The following is a 12,618-nucleotide window of genomic DNA, read 5'->3' as shown; positions in this document are numbered from 1 at the left end:
TTTTCTTACAAATTCAACTGCAATTATTTTAGTTTGGCGCAAAGCAAAACTCCATTCTTTGACTAAATTTATCGTTTAATTTGAATACATTTGAACTTGAAACAATTTGAAAAACGGAAGTATTTTTTTATAATTTTTAATTTTTAAATTGCATGGTAGATGTCCGAAAGTTTTATAAATCCAACCCAAGAATGTTGCTTTCTTCATCAATTGAGACAATATTAATATTTTAGAAATTTAATTTAATAATATGAACAAATTTCTGCTACAATTACACCGAACCCTTTACACGCTCACACGAACGATACTGAAAAACGCTAATGTCATCTGATGTGACGTCAAACGTCTGTTCTCCGAATTGTTGTGGGATGCATTACGCACAAATTTACGATATGAAAATCATCACGCAATCATGAAATTGGGTGGAATACACACAATGAGAGATCATTAACGAAGTGGTAAATATGCAACAATTACCGCAAATCACGTCACCTCGGCAGTTCTCTAGGCAGCGTATTGTTTTCGTTCAAAGGTCAATCTTCATTCAGATCATACGGCAGACTTGAAAAAAAAAAAATGAAAAGAAGCCGACGCGCGTGACTGATGCACATTCCTTACAGATCGTTTGGGCGTTTGGTAAAAATTCGCCCAAAATTGCATCGTAAATTTTGCGGTTGGCAAAGCGAAAAACAAACAATTGCACGCTCAACCCGTTTTTTTGGCGTACTTTACCCTTACACTTTTGAAGACTTTGTTGGGTTTTTCAGTGGATCGAAAAGGCATGCAGGCGGCGGTTGACGGTTGTGTGATGGTGCTGCAGTGTACGATCGGAGAGTATTATCCCCACAACACCGGCTAGACGCCAAATTATGTCTGGCGAACTTAATTTAGCCGTTTGCTCTTTGATCGAAGATAATAAATTTAATTTCTTAGCTACCAATTTTACGCTAAAATAAGTACTGCCGCCTGCGGTGGTGCACGAGCTGCCAGTTGAACGTCGTCTAGGTTTCGGTGTAGTGCGCGCGCTACACCAGCAGGAAGAAAGAAGCATCCATCCGTAAGATAAGCGACTACACCGGTACCACACCGGTGGAAAGTATTTTTTCCCCCGTTTCTTCTGTCACACAACGCACTCTTCGCATCCGCTCAACATCTTAACCAATTTTCCCACCCGCGGTGGATTGGGGAGAGCATCAAAGTTTTCCATCACGTGAATCTGCCGGGATGATGGGAGGATCCGCTTTCCCAGCACCAAGAAGTGTAACTCTTTTAATTACGGGCACAAAGTAAAACGAAACAAAATTAAAACTTGAACCCCAACGCAAGAGTCGTGCGCTACACAGCCAACTTCATTGTTGCGCCGGTTGCGGCCAAAAGGGGAAATCCGCCGTCCTTGTTCTAAAAGAGCGCCATAGAGAAAGGTTTTTCCATCTCGTGCGGGGAGGTTTCCACCCGGCAGCCGAACATGATCTCTGTTCTCCCCTGAGCCCCGAAGCAGACTGTTGTTACCTTTTTGCTGCTTAACCGGCATTAGAGAACTCGCGTTACCCGCGTGTTCAAAGGAGAAATGTGTGCTTTAAGTAACTTCTTTGAAGGAAGTTTAACTGGGGGAGGGACAGGCGGTGTGGAAAATACTCTCACTTCATTCTTTGCCCGAAGAACCATTCAACGGAATAGCTCGCATTCCATATCGATCAAACGGAGTAAGACGCATTGCCGTTTCGTTGTGTCTTTTTTGTGTGTGTGTGTGTGTTGAGTTTGAGACATATCTTCTCAATGTACAGAACCAAAGAAAAAAAAGAAGAACAAGAAGAAAGGTGAACCTCCCCAAAGGGACCAAATAACTGGTGCTTCTGCTGCTGCTGCTGTGATCTTTACGTTTTCGGTGTCTGCTTTGAAAGGTTTCAGGTTTTCTGGTTCGGGTTTGTGTTGTGCCTGGTTGGCCGTCCTGTTGTAAAGCGTCAGCTTTACACAACCGAATTACTCGGTCGGATGTCGTTGTTAATTTAATTTAAAGTCCCAGTTTGGCCATCTCCTAACACTAAAACTCTAGGGTATTCCCTGCCAGATTCACTAACAATACCGCGTGTATTAGCGGACCAGCGGAATGTGTTTGTGCACATTTTCATTGTTTCTGATTTTGTGCTGGTTAGATCTTGTGCGTTTTGTGTGTGTGTGTTCTTCTTTTGGGTTCGTATGTAACGAGAAAACATTAATTAAAATTTCATTGAAAAACTAGACCAGGCTGGCTAGGACGTGGGGACGCCGGGGGCGGAGGCGAGAGTGGTTTTATTTTGGGCAGCCCGCGCGGTCCATTCGGTAAGTCGTTGTGCGGTTGTGTAGCGGGAAACCGTTTTTCGATCAGTTTAATTTTAGCCACCGGTTGTTAAGAATGGGCCCCGCGAAAGCGATGTAAATCATTGTACGGTGACAGGCTGGTGGCGGGTTTTCCGTTGATAAAACCCTCCGGCCCCGCGGTAAAGGAATTGTATTTTAAGTGCATTATTCGAAAGAAGTTGTGTGTACGATTGTACGTTTTATGGTGATGCATTATAATAAAAACAGTTGAAACTATGTTTTGCGAGTCATGGGAGACGTTGCTTATATGCGCAAATAACATTCAATCCGCTTGGTAACGTTCGTAGTGCAGTAGGTAAATGGTATGTTCAATTAAAGTACGCACAATTCTGTTCACAGTTCAAATCCCGTTGTTGAGAGAGTGCGGTGAACTAAAAATTCAAAATGTTTCCTCTCACCTTATTTGAGAAGAGAGAGAGAGTAACATTTATCGATTCCAAATTATTATTATTGTTTTGTTTTCCGTTCCAAAGTGTGAGAAACGGTTCGGCGCGCGAAAGTCAGTTTTAGCGTAATTCTTCCCTTCTTCAACTCCACAGCGAAACAATCACACACATTTCGGGTCGATGAAATCAGCAAATAATTCCTTTTTGAGGCGGCATTCGCCCTTTAAGCCGACCGTTCTACGAACCTACACACACAGTTGAGTCGAACAAATTCTGCAATGGTACGACGGTGAAGGCGAGGGATATTGCTGTTGTTTGGAAATTGTTATGTTTTGTTTTGCTACGTTTTGTTGCGGGTTCGGCGGAGTCGCAGGGGATTTTCGTTTGGATTTTGCCATATCCCCAACATAGCGAATCAGCCGTCGGTGTCCGAAAAAGGGGTGGCGTGAGGAAAAGAAGCAAATGGTTCTCACCGTTTGGTTCCGTGGCAGGGAATCCTTTTTTTCCACCCCGACGGAGTGGATCGATTTCTGTCTGTTGTCTGCCCTTATCTTCCCTTAAAACGGCCATGCGATGCGTTGTTTCTGTGTCGGCACCGGTCTCTTTGTGAGCTGTACTGCGTACCCTCGCCGTCCGTATTTGTGTGTTTAGCCTCACCAAGCATTCCAATGGTCATCGTGTGACCCTCCCCACTATTGCTCTGGCCGTACCGGTGGTTAGTGGGATGACAGAACAGAAGTATTAAGTAAATCACCCGATCGAGAGCGATTATTGGAGCGACAACGAGATTGAACCATTGAACATGCTCGCTTCGATTAAGCTGCAACACGTTCTCGTCCCTCTTTGCTTTGCTCGTTTTCCTTTGTGTCCTTTGTGTGTGTGTAATTCTGCTCGTGGATGGACCATCTCCTTTTCCATTCTGTCATGTGCGAAGGTGCGTGAAATGATCGCGATCGTTCCGCGATCGGATAAAATTATACCGCTTCGCAGTGAAGCAGCAGAAGGATCAGGATGAGGATTTCGCCACCCTTTCCTCACAAACGTCTTCAGACCCTAAGCTCCAAACGTCGGGGAAGAGCGGAACAAATGTTGTGAAATAATTTGTTTCCATTTGGACAGTTTCGGTCGCCAGTTTTGTGATGAAGGAGAGGGCGCAACTGTTTCTTTCAATTGGGTTTTCGAAGTGGGGGGACGATGACGACGACGAAGAAGTCGCGCAAATATGGGTTTATGGCAAACTTCCGCACTTAGCTGCCTGTGGGAATTTTATTACAAAAGAAAAAAAGGAATAAAATTTGTCGTGCGATGGAGTTTGCAAAACGGTACAGCAAAAGGGTATTTTTTGGAAAAGGAGTTTAAAGAGTGGACCATCGTTGGAGTTGTAACAGTATTGAACGTTTTCAAGGTCATTTGTGGGATTTAAAGTACAAAAGATCTTTGCTCCTAAGGCGTTAGCAGAGATACATTTTCAATAGATATTGGTTTGGAATTTGGTTGAAAAATAATGCAGAGTTGTATGAATATGTCCTAAATTTGATCAACAAACCAGCAAGTTAAATAAAGCCATTTGAACGGAAGAATTTGAAGTTTGAAAATTTATCTAATTGTTTATTTGTCCCGTGGAATTAAAAACAAAATCTATTTAGATTTTAACGTAAGTATTATTGGACAAATTCCAGCTAAAGCTGTTTAACAGCTTAGCGTAACCGTCATACATGATTCTAGAATTAACAAGATAGAGAATAATATGGTTGTTCCTTTCTCGAACACGTGAAATTAATTAAAGCATGTTGTTAATTGATTTCTTAACCATTTATGACGTTACTCCCTTTAGAATTCATTAATTTGTACCAACTAGGAGCAAACACACATCCTGACGATATCATTAAGAAAAGGATGCCTGAATCGTAAACAGGCACACACACACACATGAGACATTCCTTGGTGCTTTGGAAATACAGGATCAAATTAAAAACTAGAAAACAACGCTTAGAAAAAAAACACACGCACACACACACGTGCCCTGGAACTTATAGTACCCTTTTTATGAACTTTTTACACCGGGGTCCGGATGCACGGGTTGGGACCTTTTTTTCACGTCACATTACATCGTGACATGCGTATCCAACTGTTTTTTGTTTCTGTTTGTTTATTACACTCCTTCTAATACACTGCTCCTTATCGAAAGCGTCACCACCATCTGCATTTTTCTACCAAAAAACCCGCTAGAAGGGGTGGGATAATGAAACCCTTTCAACAAAACAACACAGCAAAGGTGTATCTCTTCATCCATCTTTTCCGCGGCCCATCATCGAGCGGGGAAGATGGGCGTTTGCTGTTGATTTTTTGTTTCAATCTTCCCTTCCACCGGAACCATTTATCTTTGCCTCTGGGTACTACTGGCTTAATATTTCTCCTTCATCGGTACGGCTAGTCCTGGAGTGTTTTTTTATCCCCCGGTGGGCCTTGCCTCAGTATCAAATTAATTTCTACGGATATTTAACGCATGTTTTACACCAGCGCGCGAGTGCGCGGGCGCGTACTGCCTTCTCCGTGCTAGAGAGGTGTAGTACATGAAGAAAGGTTCAGCAACGGAGCCTGGCGTTCTCGGATGACAGCAAAAAAGGGGTGTTTTGGTGGGTTTATTTCGTTGGTTTTCGGTTGGCTGCCTAGAACCGCTCGCCTCGCTGCCATCAAACGTGCGATAATTTATGATTTCTGTACGCATTTTCATTAACTCGTTTAACTTCTTGTGCCGGCGGGAGTGAGCAGCAAGCAACTCACTCACACGGAGTTTTGCCTGGTAGCGAGTACCACGACGTCGCCTTTGCGAGCTGCCAGCTGCATGGAACCGCCCGTACAAGAGCAGAAGATCAGACAGGCCCCGGAGGGTTGCTGCGAAGCGTAACCCTGCGATGATTGTGGAGGACTATTAAAATCATGCTTCATCAGTACGGGGTGGTGGGTGTGGTTCCTCTTGCCGAAAGGAAGGAAAAACACCCAAGACGCATCATCATCATCATCATTGTGGGAGCGTTTCGGGCGCGGTGTTTCGGATCTGCCCGCGTATGCAAGACGGCAGACAATTTATAGGGACTACCCACATCGAGCGACGGTTTTCTTCGCTGGCGTACGTTTGGTTCGGGAGAAGATGCTCTTTGCTCTTGCTGAATATGTCTCCCAAATGTCAACCCTCGATCCCCCCAAAGCTGTCCAAAATCGTATAGAGGGGAGACTTTCGCAGCGTGGTAGTACTGCGTCGAGCTGGAATGATTTATGCGGAGCCAAAGGTAAGCTCCATCATTCCAAAACGCTGCAGCAGCAACATTTGGCGAAGAATGCTACAGTGACGAGCAAAACTTTCCTATTGGAAATTTAATTAGTAGACCGACCTGTTTCGCTTTACATTAAACGCGAAATTATCGTTTAATATGTTTGTTTTACGCAAGTTTGTAGAACAGTTGAACTTTGCGGTTAGGTTAGGTTCAACAATTTTCCACCTTAAAATCAACCACACAACGACTCAGTTAACGGATGCAATTTGCCTTCCCATTTTCTCGGGGAAATAGCACGATGGCCTCATCACACCCTCCTCTTGGGAAACACCCATCTCATTGCTCATTAATGTCATCATAATCGAGTTTAATTAGAGCTGCATTTAGCACCCGCTTCGTTGTGTAGCGCGCTGTGACACTCTCATCACAGAAGGACGTCCTCTCTACATCTGCTGTGACGATTGGTTCGCTGTACGGTGTTGTGGTACGTCAAACGGTGGTAATTAAAATATTAATTAACATAATAAGCCACACCTGACACGCTTCTTATAGCGTCTAGCACGGCGTTTGCATCCAGCAGCGAGATACTTTAGAGACGAGACAACTCTTCTTCTTGAGCCGGGCGCGGATCAATGTCACGCCGGCTCGGGTCGAAATGATGCGTCCTCCCCAAAAGCAAAGGTGTTGAAGCGGCCTCTAGAAGAAGTCATCAGCCGTCTGTCATGTGGCATTTTGTCACCCTGTCAGGCGGGAACAAATTAACCCGTTGTTCTGTGCATTCGAGATCGCGTCGACGTCGTTGCTCCAAAAACTGACACGCATATGACACCGATAATGGAACACAAAATGGGTGACATTCGCAGCAAAAGCCGATGAGAAAACCGATAGGCGCATCAATTAGCGTGTTTGAAAAAGTGTCACGATGGAGGAAGTGGTATAAATCCTTAGCGCTGGTTTGAAAAAATTTGCCCAAAATTCATACGAGTCATCGAGCAATGCGAGCAATGCGAAGGGAAAGCAACAGCCCCCGCCGGGAGGGCAGTGGAGAAGGAAATATTTATCCTTCTTAACCTTTACCCGGCTGCGGCAAAGTATGCAAAACAACAAACAGTAGAGACGAGCTCGGGCGGTCGTGCGGGGTGGTGTTCGTTCCTCGCCTGCTCTCAATATCGCTTTTCCTACCCGGCTGTTCTGTTCGTCGAATCGCCCCACAGCGGCGAGCACAAGGATAAATTATATAGGCGCGAGTTGTTGTAATCTCATCAATTTGGGGTGTTATACAGATCGTTTAAATTAGAGCACATCATCGGCGCTCCTTGGAGTGAATCCGACTGCGTGCGTCGGGACGGCGGCGACGGTGGCTGACACAGGGCCGAATGTCTGCGCGCTGGTGTGCTGGTGAACCCGAAAATAATTTCCGCACACGAGAAGAATGCCACCAATTCGGTGGAAAAATGTTTGAGGGCATGCTTTGCTGATATCCGTGCACGCCAGGCATGCTAACTACCGACCGACCGAACTGTGAGTGAAGGTGCAGGAAGGAGGAGGCTAGTATGTGGGGGGAGGGGGTGCCTATGTGTTCTTTTTTTTGTTTGGTTGCTGTTGTTGTTTACGCGATGCTGTCTATTTGTTTCATCTTTTTCCCGAAACGCAAGGCCCCGTTGCCGTTTTGGTGTGGATGGCCCTTGTCGTCAACCATTAACATGTGCAATGCCACGCAGGATTCTAAGGCAAGAGGTGCGCACCACCACGAGCATCAACCAGCTCCTGTGATTCCTGCGAGTGTTGGTGTGAGAGGTACATTTACCAATGTCAACAAATATGTGTTACGCATAAGCGGAGATGTGTATAAAACAGGAGAGAGAGAGAGAAAAAACATGCAGTCAACAATATACAACAACATCAAGGCGCACAGCAGCACATTATTGTCAGAATTTTAAAGCATCATAGGTCAAAACGTAGATTTTAAACACGGTACCACAGATACAAAAAAAAAAAGCACGAAAAAGATGAGAAATGAATTTTTGGCATACAGGCGAAACATGCCAAGCTTCCAACGAGCCGGAAAGCCGAAAACAACGCAACGATCCGCGACAAAATTTGCTAATAAAATCCCTTTTCCTGCGTCGACGCCGATGGTAGCCGATGGTTGGGTTTTGTTCAGATTGTGGAGCGCACAAATGATGTACAATGTATAACATCTTAAGGTAAAATTTGTTAGGAATTAAATAACATCATTTAAATACAAAATGTACAAAATTTTGCATATCTTCAGGCGCTTTCGATTGGATGACAGCTAAGTAACTAAGTCGATCATTTTGCTTAGTGCTTAGTATTCAAATTAACGATTGAAAAAGTCTAATTCGTTAACCATAAAGAGCGTTAGGCAAAGATTTACCTATTGAATAAAATAATACTCCTTAAAGCTCTTTAAATTTGAATCATTCCTATTAATTCTATAATTCCTCTTACATCCCCATAAACGAGAGCGCCTCTCATTAGCAACCTTAACAAGCGAGTAGCGTTTTAAATTCAGTTATTATGAAACCGTTTGTGTTTAGTCTCGGAGATGGGAATGTCTCGTACTTCCTTAATGTGTTTAACCATCACTCGCTGTTGCCGTTTTCGATCGATGCTGTCGAATTGCATCACGCACGCGAATCACGACGCCTGCTTTGCTGTCATCTTGTGCCACCCTTGAAACGAGACACATACACCTGCTGCTACACACACAGTCACACACACACACACTCATCTTGCTTGGATGGTGTGGTGCCCTATTTGATAATGCTATTCAAAATATTTGCACCGTTCGAATGCATGAAATAGTCGAAATATCTGTCCACTGTTAACCATCCATCTTGGGGAGGTGAGTTTAAAGGAGCAGAGTTAGAAAACTGGGGTCAGTTGGGGGAGGGAGGTTGTGAATAGAAAGAGGTTATGGGGTGGGTGGACAAGGTGGAGAGAACGAGAGTGATAGAGCGAGCAAGTGATACCTATTTTCCGCGTTTGTCTCGCGTCACATGCGCACGAACGATTGGTGGTTGCACGGTAGTACGAACACCGTCCGTCAGATGGCAGCAGCTGCTTAGTGTGCGGATGAGTTTTTTTTCTTCTTCGTCTGCTCATGGCGTGCTGCCATTCCGTACCGGGTGGGGTGTGGTGGCAGAATTTTGGGGGTTTAAATTATGCATGTAAACTATTTGAAAAATTCCCAAATAGTAATGCTCTCTTCTAGGCGTCGGGTCGGTCGGTTTTTGGGGGCACCAGGGGCACCGGCAGCAGGTTGTTGCTAAATGTCTCTATTTTGTGGTTGATATACTAAGAGCTTCCCATTGGCCTTCAATTGGTGAGGTGGTTTTAGATAGCACCGGCACGCAACACAGCAAGCGCCCGAAACGGCAACACAGATCGTGCCGATCTAATGTGCGTTTAATTAATTTATTTTATTTTAGAGCGCAAGAGAGGAGACCGTGTGCGTGTACATTGCGCGCTGTCTGTTAGTAGATAAATTTGGGTTCTGTCTGTGTGTGACCCAGAGTGGATTCATCGAGAATGTACAGTGAGAGAAGAAAAAAAAAGTCAGAAATTGTTGTTTGCTCAACATCAGTCTGCTCATCCCAATTCGAGCATACCTTCGTCCTGTTGGAATTGGGTGGTGGCCACCGAAAGCTATTCGAGGAAAGCAACGTGTAAAAATTCGACAAATCCCACCCTACCACCTCTCTCATTGGAAGGACCATCTCGTCCGCCACTGTTGGTTTGTTGAAATTTCAATTATTGTCGATAGAGTATTTCGTTGACCGCGTGCGTACTTGGTTGGTGGTAGGCTGCGGCCCGGGGTCAGGGGTACAGGATAGAAAAATGGTGTGTTTGTTTTGCTATGTAAATAGTAACGCACTCGCATGAATGTGCGTAAATTAGTTGCCCGATCATCATCAACAAGATTTTGGGAATGCCAATGCCAACGCAGAGTAAGCTTCTTTTGCATTCCACCATCGGGCTAATGGAATTAAGACGAAAAAAACTAGCTAGAGCTAGGATTTTGCAACACTGTGGGCTTTAAAACTCTTTACAAATCAACAAGGACGCATCATAGCGATCCATGAAGACTTCAAGCTATTTTCTCAGTATCCAATTCTGGTAGCTAATTTCCACCGGCACATGCATAAAACTTCCCTCCCCTATGCTTACGACTTGCGAACACGCGGTGACGGTTGCCATTTTAAACTCTCAAGTGTTCGCATATCCGCACACCGATCGAGATCGTGCGAGATAGAGTGCAGCACGCTGGTCGTCCCTCTGTGTGTGAAAGATCCGATCCTTGCGATGCGGTGCTTCCAGTAGAAATTCCTTTCGGTCGACTTGGATCACTCGTGCATGGTGGTGGTGGGATAAAATAAAAACTCAATTGCACCGGTGCCGACACAGTCCTTTTGGTTGTGCTTTGCCCTTCTTTATTTCTCCTGACCAATGGTCCAAAAGCGAGCAAGACAGAGTGCGAGCGATCAGAAAGATGCTGCGAAACCAATCGCAAACTACCGCCGCAAGCCGGCCATAGCCCTTCGAAAGGCCTTTTTGGTCCGGGGCTGGTGGATATGCCGGCAAGGGAGCTAAAAGCCGCACTTTTTCCCCCCAGTGTCGTTGCGAGAGTGCAGCGTTTCTTCGGGCCCTTGCTCTTCGGTATGTGTCCCTTTGACCATCTTGCCACGAACTCAAAGAAGATACTCACATACACAGAAGAAAAAAACACAACAACGCTGATGAAGCCTTCTCGTAAATCGTTTTTGCCAACCAGGTTGGCCAGCTTTGCAGGTTTCTTGTTTTTTTTTCGGGAAATAAAACCAGGAGGTAATGGGAGAATTTTCGCGTGATATTTTTCTTTCCCCCGGCAAACGTTGTGTGCGCCTCTTCTTTGCTTTTCTTGGGTTATGGTTGTTTCTTTTTTTTTACTCCAATCTTTTAAGGACACACTTTAGCTCTCTTGCTCGCTCTGTTTTACCTTGCCGGATCGGCAAAGAATGCCGAGCGATGCGGCGTATCTCCCAGGCGCGTTCCCCCCTGGAGCGTGGCCATCACACACACACACCGGGGAGGGAAATTATCGAAAGTTGGAATGTCGATGCTTGTTTAATTAGATTTTTCCAACAATTTTCGGCTGAAAGGCGCGCAAGGGACCACAACAAGGGCATGAGGGGGATGGGGGAAAGGTCATGCCAGATAGGGGTGAGCCATCGATGGATGAACCAAAGAGGCGAAGCGAAACCCCGTCGGCGATCGGTCCCGGATGTGAAGTTGTTAAACAGGTTGAGCACCAACCAACGTTCCCGCGGGAAGAAGGAAGGTCTTGATTGTAATTATGTTTGCATGTATGCGGAGTTGCATACACAATTGCACAGTGCACACAGTGAGTGTTTCCTTTGCCACCGATGGAGTGGAGGGGAGGGGGGTATGGAGAGGATGCAGTTGAATGCTACAGTGCATCATCATAGGTCAATGTAGCATGTACTCCGCTGAGCAGCAATTAGAGTTTATTACATTCCTCTGGAACGGAGTCAGGTTGTTTGATATTAAATTATTATAGTTCCAACAACTACCACCAGGTGCAGAGTTACTGAATCGTTTGCACTCTGTTTGAAATATTTCAATTAGTAACCAGTTCAAACTACTATTAATACTATTCTTATGTTTTTGCACTTTCTTCCACAAACAGGATACAGTTCGATGTCGAGTAGAAACTTCCCTCCCTCATTCTGGAACAGCAACTACGTTCCACCAACACCTGCCCCAACGCATCACCAGGTAAAGGAGCGGACAATCTGCATCCATTCTTCCATTTTTTCTGAAATCACGGATCGATTTAACGGCCAAAACATTCTTCTTTTCTCTCCCCCATTTTTTTTTCGTAGGTTTCTGACCTTTACTCTACCGACGGTGGCTATTCGGCGGATCCGTGGCATGCGGCACACTACGGCTCGTACGCACACGCTGCCCATGCGCATGCCGCACACGCCCACGCGTACCATCACAATATGGCCCAATATGGCAGCTTACTGAGGTTACCGCAACAGTACGGACACACGTCCAGGTAAGGGGAAAGGGAGAGCAACAGCAGTAGCAACAACATCGATGAAATTGATCGATTGTGACGCACACAAGAATTGGGTTTACAAACTCTTTTGAAGGGGAGTGCAACTGCCACGGTACTAATTGCTTCTTCATCGACTCTTCATCCGCAGGTTACACCACGACCAACAGACGGCACATGCGTTAGAAAGTGCAGCGGCGTACACGAGCTATCCAACGATGGCAGGTTAGTATTACGTTCTCCATTCTTAGCTTTCCCCTGGTTAGGTGTGAAGTGTTTCATTTTGCGAACAAATGCGCTTATACTTGGAGTTATCCAACGAGATGATGCACTGATGCCCGTTTCAGAAGGGATGTGTGTTTGATGTCGAATGCTTTTGGAATCCTTCGCTGATACACACAGAGTTACGAAAAACAAGCCCCACAGACTTCCCAAACAGTTTAGGGCTCAACTTCATCATCTCGTCTCTTCACGTTCACGTAGTACTACACTTGTCGGCGCACTTGAAATC

At 45.2% G+C, this 12,618-nt stretch overlaps 1 protein-coding gene across 3 annotated transcripts in view; it reads left to right on the top strand.

Moving 5' to 3' along the window:
- The window catches only part of LOC120902201 (protein vestigial), a 47,751-nt gene that overhangs the window by 26,246 nt on the left and 8,887 nt on the right, over positions 1-12,618 (top strand). For all 3 annotated transcript variants that reach the window (XM_040310758.1, XM_040310757.1, XM_040310756.1), the window contains exons 5-7: positions 11,733-11,821; positions 11,929-12,107; positions 12,259-12,332. In XM_040310758.1, coding sequence (XP_040166692.1) covers positions 11,733-11,821; positions 11,929-12,107; positions 12,259-12,332 — 342 coding nt within the window. The remainder of the gene's footprint in view (positions 1-11,732; positions 11,822-11,928; positions 12,108-12,258; positions 12,333-12,618) is intronic.

The sequence above is a fragment of the Anopheles arabiensis genome, chromosome 3 (genome assembly GCF_016920715.1).
Source record: "Anopheles arabiensis isolate DONGOLA chromosome 3, AaraD3, whole genome shotgun sequence".
NCBI lineage: Eukaryota > Metazoa > Arthropoda > Insecta > Diptera > Culicidae > Anopheles > Anopheles arabiensis.
This window is presented reverse-complemented; position numbering and strand designations above follow the sequence as displayed.